The sequence below is a fragment of the Micromesistius poutassou genome (genome assembly GCF_964030765.1).
Source record: "Micromesistius poutassou genome assembly, chromosome: 13".
In the NCBI taxonomy this organism is placed as follows: domain Eukaryota; kingdom Metazoa; phylum Chordata; class Actinopteri; order Gadiformes; family Gadidae; genus Micromesistius; species Micromesistius poutassou.
Window position 1 is genome coordinate 3,726,759 of NC_140283.1, and position 20,416 is coordinate 3,747,174.

The 20,416-nt window shown below is 47.2% G+C and overlaps 1 protein-coding gene across 1 annotated transcript; it reads right to left on the minus strand.

The window, feature by feature from the left end:
* Window positions 1-55: 55 nt before the first annotated feature.
* Window positions 56-19,254, minus strand: trpm1b (transient receptor potential cation channel, subfamily M, member 1b; the record flags this gene model as incomplete). Its single annotated transcript, XM_084477825.1, has 27 exons — window positions 56-1,514; window positions 1,638-1,770; window positions 2,007-2,212; window positions 2,488-2,632; window positions 2,738-2,758; window positions 3,334-3,526; window positions 3,872-4,123; window positions 4,241-4,369; window positions 4,488-4,619; window positions 4,705-4,836; window positions 5,123-5,351; window positions 5,568-5,857; window positions 6,065-6,094; window positions 6,198-6,338; window positions 6,485-6,535; window positions 6,631-6,765; window positions 7,316-7,483; window positions 7,655-7,755; window positions 7,928-8,000; window positions 9,693-9,816; window positions 9,914-10,088; window positions 10,773-10,944; window positions 11,087-11,211; window positions 11,606-11,819; window positions 12,043-12,238; window positions 13,132-13,208; window positions 19,201-19,254. The coding sequence occupies 27 exons, from the start codon at window positions 19,252-19,254 to the stop codon at window positions 56-58; spliced, it is 5,157 nt and encodes a 1,718-aa protein (XP_084333951.1).
* Between the last annotated feature and the right edge of the window lie 1,162 nt (window positions 19,255-20,416).

Sequence of the window (20,416 nt, forward strand, 5' to 3'; positions counted from 1 at the left end):
GTCTAGTTGATTTGATTGTCCTTCTGCTTCCTGCTGCCTTGTTTCCTTGTGACTTTTACTCGGGTGGTCTTTCCTCCGGTTCCGCCCCCTCCCTTTCTTTATTCTCCTGGCTTTCTGTGTCGCCACTTTTGACCTCCATCGATTCAGAGGCCTCCACCTTATCAGCTCCGTCTTTCACCACGTGCTCCTCTGCACTCCTCTGTAGTTCTTTCTCTCCTTCTCCACGTTGCTGAGCATCAGTCAAAACAAGAGACGCCCCAGCGATGTCCGTCAGACTGCTGGAGACTCTTGACTTGAGGGGCACAGTCAAGCCCCGTGCCTCCATGTCGCCTGTGTTCCAGCTCCATGACCTGTGGGACGACACCACCGCCTCGGCTACCCTCAGACTGGGAGGCGGTTCCTTTACACACTGATGGGTTTCTGAAGCAGCTCCTGAGGTGTCTGAAGGTGTCTCGTCACTAGGAGGCTCCTGGGCCGGTCCGGCTGCACTAGGTTCTTCAAGCGCCTGGGGGACGTCAAGCTTCAGGGCCGGAGTCGGGACCATTGGGGGCATCTGCTCAGAGAGACTGAGGGTGTTGACAGCAAGCAAGCTGTCAACCGGCTGCAGTTGGGCGCCTTTCGTGAACCGCTCCACCAGTGACTTGGTGTCCACCGGTTGCAGTAACTCATGACCCTCGCCCCCCGGGATAACGACCAAGCCACTCGAACCCCTCCTTGTTCTAGTTGACCTCCGTTGGCTTTCCCTTGGCACACATCTTAATGATTTAGTCCTCAGGGGAGAAGAAGAGGTGGGCTGCCAAAGTTGTGCCTTCTGTGTAGATTGAGCTTGCTCTGATTCTGTCTCGTCTGGGACAATGTTGACTATACTCATGGCCCTCTTGGGACCTGCTTTCATTTCTTCAGAGGGATATTGTCTTAAGGATTTGGCCCTTTTGGCACTGGTCGGGACAATTTTAAGTTTATCCATCTCTGGACGCATTTTGGGCAGTGACTTGGCATCTGGTGTCAAATCGGACGAACTTTGGGCGACACTTTCTTGACTTCCATGGGTTGAGGACTTTTGCTCACAGGGTGATATGAGAATATCTACACACGAGCTTGTTCGCACCCTCTCTGGCCCGCTGACTTCCAACGTGGGGCCGTACTCCTTGGAGCCGCTGGATTGTCGCAGGCTCCTCTGCCTCTCCAGCCCTGCCTTACCCACCTCCTCCGCTTCCTTCTGCTTGGCTGCCGTCTCCTCCAGGTCCATGTGGAAGCGGTAGAGGCTGTAGCCGTCGGCGCTGTTGATGCTACTCTGGCGCATCAGGCAGGAGGGGTCCCCTATCGAGGAGTTGCGGGAGTACGTGCGAGTCAGTTCGCCTCGGTCCACGCCGGCCAGCTTCTCCAGGGCCGTCGCCATTCGTCCGTGAATCTCCTCGAGTTGGGCCAGGCGCAGATCCACCGTCTGGAGTGTGGCCTTCATGGTGTTCTCCCTCTCGTTCACCTCCTCCAGACGCATGGACATGTTCTCAACTCTGGCAGGGACAGCCGGGAAAAGGTTTGAGGATAAAAATGTACTGTAAATCTGCAACCGTAGAATGAACATCCGAACAGGCCTTCGCTAAGCCATCCAAGTGTGATTAAATGGTATCCCTTACCGATTGGAGGTAACCTTAATGCGCTCATCGCTGGAGGACTGCTGCTCATCTTCCTTCTCACGGAAATATTCCTCCACACACTGTTCCTCGAACTCGTACAGACTCTTAAGCTCCTCTGGGTTCAGCCTCAGCTCTGTCGGGAATTAACCGGGACAAGGATTAGGGTGAGGAGGCAGAAAGGGATCTATTGGCCCCAAATGATAGATGGACTGCATTCATATAGTGCTTTTCGAACCTCTGACTACTCAAAGCTCTTCAAGTTGAATGCCTCACATTTACACACTCCGGAGCGCTAAGGCCGGGTAGGGGGGTTTCGATCGAAACCATCGGTGAGTGTCAATGCGCCCGCGGGTCTGGACCAATACTCACTGAGTCCCCGGTCCTTCTCGTCCAGCTCGCCCTCCTGCTTCTTCTTGGCACATCGTCGGAACAGCCTGTTGAAGACGATGTAGAGGTGGCTGAAGATGATGAGCGGGGGGGGCAGGATGGGCCGGTCGTGGAAGGTCATGATCAGCTGGTATCTCTGAAACTTCCACACCTGGTTGGAGATGGACTTCACCTCCATAAAGGTGTTGCTGTTGGAATTAAAAGGTCAGAGGTCAAGTAAGCACAAACAAGGCAACAGCGTGTGCTAATCGTACAGCGTGTCACTGTTTCTAGCTTTTTCTCTGTCTCATTAACACTTTTAAATGTATTCTTGCTTGTGGTCTATGTCATCTCTGTACTGTAACTGTACAGTACACTCCCTGGAAGATGAGATATTATATCTCAATGGGACCTTCCTGGATAAATAAAGGTCAAATAAAATGAATAAATCACAGTGCACAACAGTGGAGCATGAAATGCCTACTTGAAGACAGCGATGAGCAGGTTGACCAGGAGGATGTTGGCGACCAGGAGGTAGCCTGCCATGAGGGCAGGGGTGAGCCAGGCACCAGGGATGCACGGTGGGAGCTTCTTACCGTCCTCATCGTACAAGTGTTCACCACAGGGTGCTGTCGGAGGAAGAGGGTCGGTGTCGATGAAGATCCGAACGTTTGGGAACGTTTCCTCAATGTGTTCAGCCGGACATTTGAATAGCGTAACCAGTCAGTACTCACGATTGATTTCCATAGCGTAGACTTGAGGATATTCCAGAAAGGCACAATAAAAAACGAGTAGAGGGAAAGTGTTACAATTTATTTTGACAATAGTGACAAGAGTTCTTTTTATTCATTATACTTACTATGGAGATTGCATCCAACATTTTTGTAAGATTTACTACTTACAATTTAGTACTATCTATATCTATTTAAAATTCATAGGCCTAATAATTAGTGACCTAGATGGAGTGTCCGTCTATAGCTATGTCTATAGCTTAATTTAATCATTTCATTTAATCTAATGAATTCAAGACTATTCTATGCATAAATTCAGCCAGCTTTTTTACTACATTCATCTTTACGGAAGAACCACGGTTAACTAAACAATTTGGCAGATGATCATCAATTTACGAATTAAACACATTATTTGAGTACTTAATATTAAGTACTTAATATTAAGTACTTCCATTAGAAATTAGATTGGAGCTGCTATTTCAGGAGGGCACGAATAAATGTAAGGACTTATAATCAAATCTATTGCCACTCATTTGCAGAAAGCAGCGAACACAGCACGGGAGTGATCCTCTGCCCAGAGTGAGGAAACAGAATCTTACTATGAATTCTAGTCTTACGGTCTATCGAGTCCGCAAAAACCTCCCCATAAATCATCCAGTAGGGCATGTAGAAGATGTTCCTGGCCAGCCGCCAGGTGGGCTCCTCGTCAGGGTGGAGGATGGCCTGCCGCGACACGCCAAAGCTCATCAGCACCACCAGCATGATCACCACGAAGTACATCATGTCAATCATCTGCAAGAGCCAATGAACATCCAGGATCACCACAGAGTGCAGTACATCATGTCAATCATCTGCAAGAACCAATGACCAGCATGACCATTACGAATTCATTATTCATTATTCATTATTTTTGGGTCATGCGTACTATGTATTATGTACAGTATATGTGTCAGATTAATACAATGTGGTCTATAGGCATGTTGGATTAGATTACATTCAACTTTATGGTCATTGCACAAGTAATAGTCCGCAAAATGCAGTTTAGCAAGTGCAAAATAAATGAATGCACAAGGTGCAGGATGAAAAAAGACAGCCGGTCAACCACACTCACCAGTATGATGTGGAAGGCACACTTACCATTTTTCCTATCATCATGACGTAAGGACCCAGGTATTTGTTGACGCCGAAGATGTCGAGCACGCGGATGTACCAGAAGATGATGTCGATGCAGTAGATGACCCGGCCGTAGCCCAGGTACGGCTCGTGCTGCAGCCTGAGCATGAGGCCCATCAGGAAGGTCAGGATGGCCGCCAGGTCCGTGATGTTCCAGTACTCCTCCAGCCAAACGTTGATCTTCTGCTTCAGCTTCCCCGGCTCTGACATCAGGATCTAGGGAGAAGGGAAGTGACAACACGAAATTTATACATTATTAAACAAAATTCTATAAATACTTCTAAATGATTCTGTATCGGTTGAAAATGAAGATTGTCCTGTTTTGTGGTCTACCTGCCGGACTTTCTCGGTGCCCAGTGTGAGGATGTAAGAGATGACGATCCACTCCTGCAGAGAGGGCCATCTCTCCATCTTCACCAGGATGATGTAGTTGTACAGCATCAGGTACACCAGATAGGCGATCTGCCGGGTACAGAGCATCCACAAGCCCATCACTATCACCCATGAGTGGCCACGACTGGCTCTGCAGAGACAGGGTTAAGTTCGGTACATCCAGCTGAACGGGGAGGAGGCAACGCACCGTGTTGAACCAGAACTTGGTGAAGGGCGCGTCGTAGAACTCAAAGTAGCGTTTTCCGATGGGGATCTTGCGGACGTTGGTGCTTCCCTCTTCTTCGTCTCCTTTCCGAGACGTGGTGTCATTGTTGGCGTCCTGGAGAGGACATGAGAGGAGTGAGTATGGCGGTCCCTGTCCCGGGGGTTCATGGTATGAGGACTAATGGGGTGAGGATACGGACCTGTCTGGACTTGTTGTCATCGTCCTTTTCCTTCCCGGCTTCTCCTACGACCGGGGCTTGGTAAGACGTATCATCGCCGACACGGAAGTCCAGGAGCATAATCAGAGGAGGGAAAATGATTCCCAGAATGACCTGAGTGGATCAGAAAAATGGCACTCTTACAACTAATGACAAACACATAACAACAGTGATGAAATTAAATATTACTACTGCAGTGGTGTCTAGCTCTAGCATGGCATTAACAAGGCCGGTAACAGGGGTTCGATTCCCACCTGGCAACCATCCATCCTGTCCGGTCCAACATTATATATATATATTAACAATGTCTACAGGAAATACCGTCATGTGTGGAATACTGTGTTGAAGCTTGTTATTATATATTTGTTGTTGCGTTGTATGGTTATGCATTCCTCGTCACCTTGAGGCCAGGGTTTTTGCCGATTCTCAGGCAGCCCATCCACATGTCTGTCAGCAACATCTGACTGCAGGTGTGAGCGATGAAGTCTCGTTGCTTGGCAGCCACCGCCAGCTTCAGGCAGGTGGAGTTACTCCAGTTGATGAGCTCGTAGGTGAGCAGCTTCATGGCCACCTGCTCGTCGTGCTTGTAGGACTGGTCCAACAGTTCGTAGGCCAGCTGTCCGAATTCTCTGCATGAGAGGACAGCGACAACCAAGATGTAGACCACAGATCATACAGGAAGTGAGGAACTTAGCTGCATTGAACGTAAGACCTAACTGAGATGTGATGAAGCAACATGTATCGTAAGTAGTGAGGATAATATCAATGTTAAGTTCTTAAAGAACCCATCTAAAGTAATTCACTTGCAAAGCCCCATGCTGTTTTTGATAGAACGGAAGACTAACTTTGAGTTGTTCTCCAGGTCTTGTGAAATGTCGTCCACCAGCTCACTCTCAGAGGACTCGTGGGCCATGGCTTTGTAAAGTTTGCAGGCCACCAGCGCCTTGGCCATGGCCTCCTCTCCCCTCTGCCAGAGGAACAGCGCCATCTTCTGGCGCTTCATCAGCACTGCCCACACCATCATTTCGTGGAAGGGGAACTTGAAGCGACACACCTCGGGGTCGTCCACGTCGATTTCCACCTCGTCCTCTTTCTTTTTCTTGCCCTTCTTCTTGCCCTTTCGAGGTTCATCGTCCTGAAAAAAAAGATGTTTGGTTAGAGGAACATCGTAAGAAGAAAAAAAAAACACTTATAATTTACAGTTAGCTTAACTTAGAATAGAGAACAAATATGAATACATAAGTCAATGATGATTATAATGATGTTAATGATGATGATGATGATGATGATGATGATGATGATGATGAAGACGACGACAACGACCAATGGGAAGATGCCTCACCTCCATGCCGAGGAGTTTCAGAGCTTTAGGCTGTAAAGAGACAAATACGACAGATTAGGTGAGTAAATAGGCATACCTTGGTTACTGTTACTATGTCATTTCATGTCTTGTACATCCCCCCGCTGTCCTGTACCCGTTTCAGCCCATAAAGATTGTTGTAGAGGTTGCGGAACGCCTTGCGGGTGTAGTTGCTCCTGTACGCTCCACCCATGAGAAACTCCAGCACCAAGCCGATGTCAATCAAGGTGATCTGGTAATCTGGAGGAAGGTTTCCCTGCAGGACGCAGCAAAGCACGACCACATGAATAAGATGATTCACTTTGGGCAGCCTGATAGCATCATCAGCCGAGCCTTGGAACATCGCATCAAGACATCATCAACATCAAGAAGAAATGGCAACATGATGAATGCGCATATTACCTTTTTGACATCTCTGACCACAACATGCAGGGTATTAGCCGGACCCAGTTTCTGTATGGTACACAAGGGGGGGCAAAATGACAACTAAAACAACTTTTGAAGATACTCATGCCCTCTCATTTCTGTGCTGTATTACTGTTATGCACCGTGTTATAAAGCTCCTCTAGTCTGGGAATGGTGAGGAAGTGGTGAATATTGACTCCGTTCTCCAGGAGCAGCTTGACAAAGTCCACTCTGTCCAGGACCAGAGCGTCCATCATGGCCTGCTCCAGGGAGTTCACCTAACGCACACAGAGACACCACTTCACTCACAGTCAGGAGGAACACGGGGCAGGGGCCACGTACATGAGTAAAAGATGTCAGGGGCCACTTGCATGTTGTACATGACTAAAACATGTCAGGGGCCACTTACATGTTGTACTCACAGTCATGAAGAACAAATGTTAGGGGCCACTTACATGTTGAACTCACAGTCAGGAGGAAAACATGTGAGGGGCCACTCACATGTTGTACTCATGCTAGGAATTTGACTCATGGTTTTCAGGCCATTTCAGTGAACAGACATGAGATAGAACAAATAAGTAATGAAAAAAAACACAGTATGAAAATAATGAATATGTTAGAGAATAATGAATACAATTTTTTATATAAATATATACATATGTGTATATATATATATATATTAGTATATATATATATATAATAGGTATTTTGTGCAACAAAGAAAATAGAAATGTAGTTCATTCACATTCCCAGTTGGTCAATTAGTCTTAACAGTAAACACAATGTTTTCACCCCCTTACAACGTTGTTGTTTTCATGTTTTTCTCACCCAGCGGATGATCTCCAGCTTCCTGGGGTCCGTCTCCTCGGGGGGCTCCGGTTTGGCCTTGCCCTTGCCCTTCCCCTTCTTGGCCCTGGCCTTGTTGCGGGGCCCGCTGACCGGGCTCTTGGGCTTGTCCAAGGCCAACAGCGAACAGTTGGCCACGGCTCCAGCAGGCTGTCCAAGCAAGACGGATTTATTAGTGTATCATGTTATATGTTTTAATTAAAGTCTGTTCTCGAAAAAAAAAGTATGTTTTGTGAGGTATTTGTAATGCGTGCCGCTTTAAATGAGCAGCAGCGCATCACCGCAGTCATTGTAAGTGGAGGGAGATTGAAGGCGACTCACTGGTAAATTGTGCCCATGAACAAAGATTTGATTGCGGGCGATATCTACTCTGTTCCAAGCCAGCGCCAGACTCAGCTGGTCAGGGGCGGACGCATTGGTGCCTGCCCACCGAAACAGGGTCGAAGAGAGAGAGAGAGAGAGATAGCATGATTGGGAGAGAGAAGATGGAGGTGGAGAGGGAGAGAGAAATAAAGAGCGAGAGAGAGAGTTAAATCAAAAGCTGAAGCCAAGCGACAAGGACAAACATCAGAGTTGATTGCGTTGTAAATGTACCTTTTAACAATGCAGTAAGAATGGCCATTTCAATGTCCTGCTGATCCTCTGAACCCATCCGGAAAACAGTAATCTACAGGTTTTACAGAAGAACAGAAGCTTTGACATGCACTCACAAGGAAACATGTACTGATGGCTGACAGAAGGAAGGACACAGAGCTGGAAAAAGGAATAGACAATATGTGGGATGGATGAGCAGCGAACACATGCAGACGCTGCACGCTGACGTGGGAGTCGTCCCAGTGGAACATGGACTCACATGGTCTGGTTTGATATTGGAGGAAGTGTTCTAATAGTACGGCATTGTAACAGACTGCGCCAGCGTATCCAGCAGACTTGAAACCAAGGGCCCATCACATGTGCAACTGTGGCAAATAGGATTAGGTGGGCATGAATCTGTGGCCCCGGGCCAAAGGTCTGGGAGCGGCGGTCTTGGGATGCGTTAATAATGAGCGGCCTATGCATTAGCACACAGCGGATGAACACTGAAAGCCTGTTTCAGACTCTTTGTCCCGGGTCTGCTCTCTGTGCCCTGGTAAATAGGGAAGCTTGTGTAAATGTAAGCTAGTAATTCAGTTAAATGCATCAAATTGTTTTGCGGAGCACCGCAGCAGACTTTTTAGTCTGTGCTTTTACTCGTCTGGCCCAGCTGTTGGCTTGAAATGCACTTAGGATGAAGGGATTATATCTGGGCGCAGACTGTGACACTGAACCACCTGTAAGTAAGTCATGGCACTTTGGTTCAACAGCAGGCAATATAAACAGCCTCTTAAACAACTATTAAAACCTAAACCCTGTCTGGCCCTCTGTCCGACGTCAGTGACCCTAAATGTTACCAGGCTTTCAGCAGCAATAGGCCTCTTACAAAAAAACAATTAAAAATGAAAAGAGGCAAAGTTGTTTATCTGCCGGCGAGTATCAGAGCATTTGTCTGCGTAATACACTGGGGATAGAGGACACACACACTTTTGTTTAAAGGGTAGCGTTCTGGGGACTTAGTTGACTTAGCGGTGAGCATAAGTATGAGGAGTAGGAAGAACCTCATGGACGAGGATTAGAGAGCCAGTATCCTCTCTCTGCTCCAGCGCGTGTGACACACAGAGACCTTTGAGACCACATGAGCCCGGCCACGGCGCTGCTTAGCTGACGGCTGCGGCCGCTTATCTCTCCTCCTTCGATGTATGGCGTCGGCAGATTAAAGGGCCGTTGGTCTCAGGCATTACAGACTACTAATCACAACACTTAAGCGTAAGGGGAAGCTGCTGTGTTTGTGCAAAGTAGTAGAGCCACGGCTGCAGTGTGTATACGTTAGCGGTGTCTGGGCCCCAGCACTTTGAGGAATCGCTCCAGGGGTCATGGGTAATCTGACAACTGTGGTGACACTTTAACCCGCATTCCCACTCACCCAGAGAGCCTGGTATTTAAAATGGTTTGTAAGTTGCAGGTTGAAGGATTTTCACAGGGCGATTTGAGAGCCTTTCAGATAACACATTACAGCTGATCCATAGAGCGGGTCCCTTTATATCGCAGCTGAGCTGAATGAGGGATGACAGGCCGCACATGAATGATATAGGGAAATGATTGTGGGATATGTTTTATTATTTCGGAAGCTCGTTGGACACGAGACAGATGAAGTGAAAAGAATGAATGACAAATGGGCACAATGGTTTGTCACCTTTTATTGATCTTTAATGACACACGTACCAGGAACAATATCGGACGATGCACTTGACTAGATAGCTTCTTTACTTATCCCTTTACTCACCAGCTCCCTCTTCTTCATGCACTCCATGACCATCAGCAGGATCTGCTGGGACTGACTCTTGCTGTAGTTGAAGGTCTTCTGGATGGTCACCAGCAGCTGGTCTCTGACGTCGTCGCTGACCAGCCTGAGAGTGACACAAGGTTGCCGGTTAGAGGCCACAGACACAGAGGGCACGGCGGGTGACTCACCACACGAACAAACGGCCGTCAGGGGCTCCTCACCCTTCGTCCTCCGAGTGTTTGTGCGCAAAGGAGATGATGTCAGAGGCCCGGCCGCTGCCGTCGCACACCACCACGGGGATGGGGGGGTCGTCCCTCAGGCTCTCCAGGGCGATGGAGATGACGTTGGGCCCTCCTTCCACGATCAGACACACCACGGGAACGCCCTGGCCCAGGCCTGCTCACGTCCAGAGAGACACCGAATCAGCCATCGTTCCACACGCCCCTCTATCTCGCGGCCTACCGCATGCACCCATCGATCTACCATCCCCATCCCTCCCTCTACACTTCCATCCATCCAAACATCCAATCATCCATTCGTCCATCCATCCAGGCACAATAACAAGCCCTAGTTTTGCAGAATGACACAGGCCACGGTGGGCACGGGGCAGTGATACGTTGGCCTCCACACGTGACGTGCTGCCGCCACTCCCCAGCAGGACAGAGGAGGAGGCCCGAGGGAGTGTGTGGGGTCAGGGGTGACAGCTGAGCGTCCCTTTGCTGTCCCTGCCTTATCGGATGCCCCAGGCATAGGATGACAAAGGGAAACTCAAAGGTCACAGAGGTCGTCCGGATCGCCATCCACCACGTCAACACAGACTGTGTGTGTGTGTGTGTGTGTGTGTGTGTGTTTAAGAGAGAGAGAGAGAGAGAGAGAGAGCGAGAGAGAGAGAGAGTGTGAGTGAGAGAGAGAGTGAGAGAGAGAGAGAGAGAGAGAGAGAGAGAGAGAGTGAGAGTGAGAGAGAGAGAGAGAGAGAGAGAGAGAGAGAGAGAGAGACCCGAACCAAAAACACATTTGTCCGATACTCATGAAGACAGTAATAGAGGAGTGTTTCCGTTGCTCCTGGGTCTGTCCACTTACGAGTGTTGATCTTCTGCAGGGAGATGTGCTTCTCGAGCTGCCGCCGCAGTTTGACCTCTGACCCGTACTTCCCGCAGGTGCCGTTGTCGGTCAAGATGAAGTGGGAGTGGCTGTTGTTCAGCACCGCCAGCTTGCTCAGCGGGTTAGCCATCGTCTGGTACGGTTTGGTCACCTGGCAGAAAGAAACGAAGACACCGGAGCTGAACTTGTGACTGAATGCTAATTCATGCTAACCAATGCAAATGCAGGCAAGGTGCCAGGCTGTGCACTCTGAATGAACGCTATGGTAATGAGCGCGTAGCTCGGGCGCTCACGTCTTTTCCGATGAGGTCCTCTTTGTTCTCCAGGATGCCCCAGGGAGCGATGCCTATAGCGCACACCTTTCCCCGGGACTTGGAGGAGTGGTCCTTCAAGGCGTCTCCCACGTGGCGGATCACTCCTGCATTTCAAACAGACACAACCAGGGGCCTGAGCAACCAGGGGCCCGAGCAACCAGGGGCCTTAGCAACCAGGGGCTTGAGCCACTAGGGGCCTGATCCTCCAGGGGCCCGAGCAGCAAGGATACACTGAGCCACTAGCAGGTCTCCACGTACACTGATGAAGCTGCTCTAATTACAACCCCACATAAGCCCTGTGACAATGGGGCCCGGACAAATCCTCTTTTCGACATCGCAGAGTATTGCGTTAGGCCTGCAAGGCAAATTTAGAAACAACGATTTATCTTCTAATAAGATTGGAAATTTGTGATTTGCTAAGTGAGCGTTGGGGAGCATCAGGGTGCCGGCGGTGTGGGGGGGCTTAAGGGACGGGGGGGGGGGGGTCGGGGGTCCTACCGGTGTTCACTCCCCCCGTGAAGATCCAGGCGCCGGTGGTGACCGCCGCCTTGATCAGGCCTTTACCGAACACCTGCTTGAGTTTGGGCTGCAGGTCGAAGTTCTGCAGGCCGCCGTGCACGGAGATGAGCAGCGTGGGCAGCTCCAGCGCCCAGTCCTTCACCATCAGGTGCAGCAGGTTGTCCGGCTTGGTGTCGTAGGCCACGCGGATGTACTGGAGCGGGGACAGAACGGGGGGGGCTGTGCGTTACATCGAGCTCAGGTGGTGTCCTCATTGGTATCTAGGGGGGGGGGGTGTGTGTGTGTGTGTGTGTGTGTGTGTGTGGGGGGGGGGGGGGTCACCCATGAAACTCACCAGGGCCTTGTTGAGGAAGCCATTGGAGGAGGGGGGGGGGGCGGTTAGGGTTAGGGGGGAGGTGGGGGGGTCTCAAACTCACCATGGCCTTGTTGACGAAGCCGCCGCCCTGGAACTCGGTGGTGCCATAGGCGTCGGTGGGGTAGGTCCGCGTGTGTTTGGCCACGGACCACTTCTCCTGGGGGACATCCAGGTGCACCAGCTGGGCGTCTTCGGCCGGCTTGCTGTTCACCGCCCCGGCGGACACGTGCGCCGCCACCAGCTGGCCGCACGCACATCTGGAGGGCGACAGAAGGAAACACGGCCGCTTTTAGAACTGGACGCCGTCTTGGAGACTGTCTCGGAGGCCATCCGGGAAAGCTGAAGGAATGCTCCGGGTGTAAGCTGTGGTTCTGGAGCCGTGACACACGTTTTCCACCAGTCGTACTTTTGAACAGTATGATTGGTGGAAAATGGCGAGGCCATGTCAGTGGGGTAGCAAGTAACGCAGATCAAAGGAGAGGCCTGACTCAGGCCTCAGGCCCGACACGCCGCATGCACACACGCATGCATGCACGCACGCATGCACGCTCGCACGCACGCATGCACGCTCGCATGCACACACGCACACATGCTCGCACGCACGCACGCACGCATGCACGCTCGCATGCACACACGCACACATGCTCGCACGCACACATGCTCGCACGCACGCACACGCACACGTGCGCGCACATACACACAGACACACACACACGCACGCGCACAGGCCTATTTGTGATTAGGCATGGAGGCTCACTTTTAATCTGAACCCCATATTCTTCCTAATTTTCTGTTCAAACAAAGCCTAACTGTATGGGATGTCCCCCAAACACATACTGAATACTTTAAAATACAGAGAAAATTTGAATCAATTTGCAGTTAAAATATGCCTTTAGGCTCAGACAAATAGATAGAGCTGTGTTCTTATTCAAACGGGCTTTGCCATTTTAAGTTGGTGCTTGAAGTTAATTTAGAAAGAGAAAATAAAGAAAATAAAGAATGTTAAAATGAATACAACATATGGAATGGTCATAGTAAGAAAATAAATACCAGTCCTGTTGTGTTTTCCCTGTTTATTAATTAACCTTCAACCTATTTCTACTTTAATTTAGATAAAGATAATTAATAGAATAGGAGAATAGTATTTTACCTGGTGGGATCCTTGGTGGGTAAAATGGTGTTGCATTCTCGCTTCTGGAAGATCCTCTCTATCCACGCCTTTTGAGCCTGAAAAAAAAAGGTTTCATTTAAAAATAAATCATGAATAACTTGTGAAGTTACTATAGGGTGGACATGGTTAAGATACATATCATTCACATCTTAAACAGCTCAACATTTAAATAGGACTTTCCTTCCGATTAAGGCTGCCGACTCAATCATGTAATAAAGTTTCACAAGAATGAAAAGAGTCACGCCACGCAGGTTGGATACATTCATTCATACAAATACAATACTTTAAATTTAGATTTAGATTTTTAGATTTAAATTACTTTCAGCTCAAAATAATTCTTCAAAAAGCCAATGAATGTGTTTGGAAGTATTTAAAAGCAAAAGGTTCAACCCAAAAAACAAAGGTTTAAAGAAAAAAATAAAAGTTTTAATCTTTTAATTTTTTTTAAATTTGAGATAAATCTACTAATGGATTATTCAATACATGTAGAAAATTGTAATGAGGTAAAACAGCTTTTTTTTTTAAACAAGTACTAGTACCTCTTTTAACAAGTACCTACATTATAATAAAACCAACAATTCTTAAATCAGCCAACAATTTGTCTGAGGAAGATTTCTCCCGTTGACAGTCAATTTTTCTTGCTGGATTTTCCTGAACAGGCAAACATGGATCTACAGACTAAAGCCTGATACCACCCCAGTGGTCCATCCACTGCAAACGCCACTAATCCTAAAATGCGGTCCATCTGTAACTAAATCACCTTTTAAGAGCGACGCATCACATAGGTCCACTTACATACGATCGTCCAATCCGATCTGATGAGCATAGTCGAAGGTTAAGCCCAGCGGACGACCTGCAGAAAGCTCTACCCTGTGAAATGTTCCTCTTGTTCCTCCAGCTCCCGATGGCAGAGCCCGACGCAGAGACAGAGCGGCTCTCGCTACGTGGAGCGCTGCGCACAGTGGGCCAGCTAGCAAGACTCCACGAAGCTCACCACACTTGAAACTTCACCACTTTATGAAGGCTGCTTATTGTGGTGATCATGTGAGCAGTCTCATGACTCCAGTTCAAGGTAATCCTCCCGGAGTCCCATGACCTCCTTCTCTTTGCCCACTGGGTATTTTCATCCTTCACTTGAACAAGGCACAATAAATCTACTTTGATACGCGGCCTCTAAGCTCCCAATTTGTTAAAACTCTGTTTCGTGTGTGTTCTCTGCACACCCAGGGACCCATCGTGGCCCCGGCCCGGACCCATGCTCCAGAGACAGAAGTGAAGATCCAGTCCAACATTACACGACAGCCACACCAAAATTAACACAATAACACCAGTCTAGAGAAGTCGCCCAGCTTTTCATTTAGGAAATGTCCACCCACTCCGAATACTTTGATTTCAACTTATATTTGCATAATTGAGAGAATTGGTGGCTGGCATTCTTTTGGACGGTTGTCTTGGTAACTCAAAACGCTTCTCCAGTTGGGGTCTAAGGTCAGACGACGCTAATTGCAGTTAATCTCTGTTTCTGGGCAGGCAGATTTTTTTGGAAGAAACATGCAGATGTCTAAATAACCATTTGATGTAGTATTGGTTTGGCTCATCTCATACAAATACACATTTCAGGATGTGGGCAATGGTCAGTAAATCTAAAAGGAAACAGAGCGGTGTACGCAACTGTTAACTTATCTATAGTACCATTCATATGAGTTAGAATGTAATCACTCGGGGCATTTCAATTAAAAGAACCAAGAATGAGTTACTGGCGATAGAATGAGATGAGCCAAGGACAGAGAAACGGAGATCACAGATAGCAGTTGTTAGTCCCGTAACGTTTACGATGATCATCCACATCACGCTGTATGACTTCTGCAAGTCCTACTTTAGTGGTTGGAGTGAAGAAGCCTCGGACTGGGACAAACTGGGATTTGGCAGCAGAGGGACGGAGAGTGGGAGAGAGGTCTGGACGCCCCCGTCCTTCCCAACTCTTGATTGGAACAACGCACGTGGATCTAATTATATACAAATTAAACAAAAGAGCATTTCCAGCACGGCTTGGCCAATGTGATGCCGTTACTTCAGCTTTCTTAAACTCATTATCCACAGCAATTAAAACACAAATCCAGTAATCAGCTGCCCCGCTAGTCCTCTGGTGGCCTTTGAGCCCTTTCCAAACCCCGGGAGAAGCAGCCTAGGGCCGCAGCACAGTTTAACAGGATTTGAGGCAAGCTTACAACCAATTAACCACATTTGTACTGTTTCCACAGCAGTTTGACGTAAATAAAAATAAGGACTCTTTCTGTTATAATAATTGTAAGCTACTTCATAGTGGACCTATAGGCCTACACATAGGAACTCAGTCGGCCTAAATGATCCAACAACTGTAGCACATCCCCCACGATAAATTAAGTTATCTTAATTATCCCTGTAAGTAGGTTAATTACGGTGCTTTTTGATTAAATTGTCCCTCTATGTTTAATGCACATGGTTACTATATGACATTCCTCCACATAAAAGCCTTCCTTGTGTGAAACTAAATCACATGGCTTGTCCCCGGGCATTGGGTCTTGAGTATAGCTTGTTACCATAGCAATGTGAGGGTGACTCACATTGGATTCACTATGGATAGAGAATAACCACTATTTTAAGGAATGCTAGAGAAACTGTTGATCTTACTGGTGAGACTTGTCGATTTTGCGGTGAGAATTTGCTTGTCCGTTGTACTTTTGATTTTATCTAGGACCAACGTGTTGGTGATAATGTGCATTTGACAGTGCTTTTGTTTTGAAAAAAAAACAAATGTGTAACTCATGGTGAATATTGCAGGAGTGATGCTCTACATATATAAAAACGATTTGGGGAGGAGTGAGGGGGGAGGGGGGACCTGTGTGGAATGTAATGTCACTAAGGGGTGAAGATAAAAGCTACTAATTGCTTGGCTTTGGTGGTGAATGGGTTAGGATTTAACGCATTGTGACAGGAAGAATAGTTTGTCGCCGTTTGTGAAACTTTTTAACTCATGGTCAATTCCAGTGCGGGCTGCATAATCTTCAACATATTCTCACTGCCATAGAAATGATTTGGATTTAAAAAAGTGGTCTAGAGTTTAAGGGGTGAGGGGGGGGGGGGAAATTTACATTAATCCTGCAAACTGACTTTAGTCCTACTACTTTAAGGCGTTTCTAAAAGGCGGCCATTGTCTTCCTTGGTTTGGAAATCCAGTTGGCGATCACATGAGCAGCACAACATGTCTCGCATTAGGGCTGGGAGACGGAGGAGTCATGAGACATGGTTTAGAGCGCCGGTCTCTCTCCAGATGCGTCGGTCCTCGAGGTTGTTGTCAGGCGTTTTAATAGCAACACAGCCGTGCTCGGAACAAGTAGAGCTACACTTAAAGCTCAGAGCTGGGGGCCACCGTCTCATTATACTGATAGATTCTTGTGCTTTTGCTGGCGTGAAAGCCAAAATATAATCCCCCAAATAATAATCCCCCTTTTTTTTTTTCAGGAAAGGAATCAGTTTTAATTAAATAATTCAGAGTAATTGTTTCGTTGGTTACTCTAAACTAGAGAGGTATTAAAAAGTGCAGCAATACTTTGGGGCCTCACTGTGGGCCCAGGTCCCATTGCTCAGTGGGGTATTTCAAATAAAACCAGAATGAGTATTCATATATGACTCTTATTCTGTGATTTTTGTTCCACTTTCCATTAAGAGAGAACAGTCAGTTGAACACTGAGTGGTACATAATGACTTTGAGAGAAGTAAACAGATTATAACCGTACAAAAATACTTTGTACTTTGTACTTACTGTCATTTCATTCAAGCTATAAAAATATTTATTGATATAGATTATTAAGAGATTTATTCAACTTCAACTGGGCAAACCAGGACTTAGCTCGAGAAGCTAGACTGAAATACATCAAGATTGTTAGCAGATCAAAGCCTCGTCAGCCTCCACCGACGAGTGGGGGTGACAACCAGGAGCTGGATCCAGTGGCTCCTTCATCGTGTTAGGAGGACAATGGCTCAGCTCGCCAGGCTGTGATCAAACAGTGTGTATGGACACATGACTGGTAGGCAAATACATCTGCAAGCGTCTGCTAGTCTACTACAATGATGCTTAAAGAGAAGAGATGTTATGTGTTTTTTTTGTCTTAAAAATACATTCAATGTAATAGCAAAACTTTCAAAAATGTAAGTATGTAAGTTTCCTACTAGCGTTTGTTTTATTTATTTACAATTGTTTTGTCGGCATTCTTTATCTGACTTTCAGTGACACAAAAGTAATCCAAAGTGTCAGACTAGCAAAAGTGGAAATGTAATGTATAATGAACTCACGTCTGCTCTGTTCTCCCGTATGAAAAGCTATTTCTGGCCTCTATTATTCGGAATCTGTGTACACATCAGCAGCTCTTCAGATTTCCATTTCAGCCACTAACCCCCACTTACCCCCACTAACCCCTCCTACCACGGACCAGGTGAATGGACACAGATGGCCGTCTCTGGGGGACCGGGACAGTACAGGACATTTCAGAACAAAAGTCTTCCTGGCTGTCAACCACACAGTGACAGTGAAATGTGTTAATCACATGAAAGCAGACATTAGAGAGAATACAACGCCTTGTTTAATCTGGCCCAGCGGACTCAGGCTTCCCATATTGACCATTATGGGGGATTACGGGCTGGAACCAGTGGCACTGGGAGCTCATCTTCTGACACTGCCTGGCAGGGCGCCGGCTGGCACACTGGTGGCTATTCAGTCATTAATCACAGGGGGTTCCCAAAGGGCTTCATGCTGAGATATCTTTTACGTTGTACTTTTACATTGACATGTTTCTATGTATCGAATTCGTCAATACATCATTCCTCTTTACTTCTCCCGTCCACTTGTCTTCAAAACATAGAGCCAATAATAATCATAATAATAATAATAATCACAAGACAGTATATTTTAGAAGAAGACAAAAGAAGATGTTCAAACTGTTGTTTGTGGCGTCCCACCACCCACTTGATCCTGCCCTGACCCACTTACGGGTTCCGACAGGGAGTTTGGAAACCACTGAGTTAGCAGAAACTTCTATCCTCAAAGGGAACATGTCATGTCATGAATTCAGATACGTATAAAAGTATAAGTATAAGTATATATATAAGTAAATAATGATAATGTAAAGAGTTCCTATTGAGATACATGTAAATAATGAACATGTAAAGAGTTCCCACCCAGATACATAAACGTAAATAATTAACATAAAATAAATCCCATTCAGAAACAAGTAATGAATTCCCATTCAGACACGTGTAAAGAATTCCAATACATGTAAAGAATTCCCATACACGTTAAGAATTCCCACTCAGATACGCGTCACTGAGGAGCAGGTCACGAAGGGGTACCCACGAGTAGGGTCTGGGGGCAGTGGGGATCGAACCCAGTACCTTTGGGCTGGGAGGTGAACGCCCTACACACCCTCCTGTCCCCATACTGTCTATCTCCACAGGACTGAGATGTGGTCTCGACAGGCAGGGCAGCGTGGGGACGGCTAGCTCCGGGTTAGCAGCAGCGGCTTTGACTGTATCTTCCTTACATGAGATGAACACACTCTGGTTTGGTGACCTAGTAGGACCTAGGCCGGCTAACATATGCCTGTTTAGGAATCTTCAGAAGGCTAGTTAGGACCCAAGTAGTAATAGTAATATAGTTATAGTTATATGCATCCCGAAGTCCAGGTTCTAGCAAGCACATAATGAGTTCTGATACATTTTCACATTTTAAGAGGGATGTTCTATAAATAGCTGAGGACGTTTCAGTTCACCTGTTTAATGCATGTAGTAAGTACCATATATTCATAAGGTTTCTTGCAGAGTTTCTCCCTTTTATACAATGCGTTTACCATGAAAAGTTCAAACTTCTGTTGGCAGGTAGGAACAACATTAGGTGTAAAGGTAAAGATACAGGTTAGGGTAAAGGTTCTGTAGAGGTAAAGGTAAAGGCACTGTAAAAGTACCGTTGAAATGAGCCGATTGGCTCGGGCGTTTACTGTGGACTCAGGTGCTTACCTTCTGCGAGCCAGATGTGGTGCGCTTGAGCGATGACCTCCTGGTGGGTTCCATGTCGTAGCGGTAGCTGTAGTGTCTCACACACACATCACCGACCGGCCACAGGAGCCCGGCTCACCTGTGCTGGTCAGGTGTGAGCTACAGCAAGGATGATCTCGGTCAGAAGCAACGCTCTGGGTGCACCCCCTGCTGTTTAACAGAGAGAGAGGGAGACAGAGAGAGAGAGAGAGAGAGAGAGAGAGAGAGAGAGAGAGAGAGAGAGAGAGAGAGAGAGAGAGAGAGACTCCCCAGCTGCTTCCACAGCTACAGTCAGAAAAGTGAGCAAAGTTTGTGCATCGTGGGGTGAATCCTCTCCTCTCTCCTCTGCGCAGCTTAGCGGCGACTGATGAAGCCAGAGATCGCAGTCAGGGATCTAAAATCACTTGATAACACTTGACACATGAATCCCTCTTCTCTGCCCGCCCCGCCGTAATCGGGGCTTAGCACAGCCAGCTCTTGGAAGCCCCGGCATCTAATGGATGCAGATTTAATAAATGGTTATTGAAGGTAAATCTACTTTGGCACACCAACCACCCCCCCCCCCCCCCCGCACCACCACCACCACCACCACAACCACCACCACCACCACCATCTCCTGGACGGGCCGCGGAACATGAGAACCTCAGGTGGCCTGGCGCGTCCGGTGAAGGCTTGGTCTGATGGGCCGATGTCTGGGGGAGAGAACCAGAAGCAAGCCTCAGAGATGATCTGTGGAGGACAGTAGGATCAGGGTCAATAAGTAATATGAATGTCTGAACATTGACTACATACTGATGATTATTTAATATTTAAATATAAGGCTTGAGTTTTAGGCACGCATAATCTTTAGGACATAATGGTAAAAACACAAATGGCTTGTAGTTTGGTGTTACTTCAGTTGTTTTTGGATGGATTTAGAGAAATGTAACATTTGTGGTAAGGTGTAAGAACAGATATAGGCTACTAAACTAATGCCACATGATATATTAATGGTCCTTATTTCAGAAATGTATTATAATATTAACATATATAAAGATACTGCCTTGTCAACATTTCTAACTTAAGATAAAGAATCTATAAAAACAGTGCTGTGTTTAAAATGAAACACAGCATCATAGGCGTCTACTACAGAATGCACACCCATGCAGTAACTATTAGGTATAATGGCTCCCTCTGCTGGACTTAGAAACATTATTAC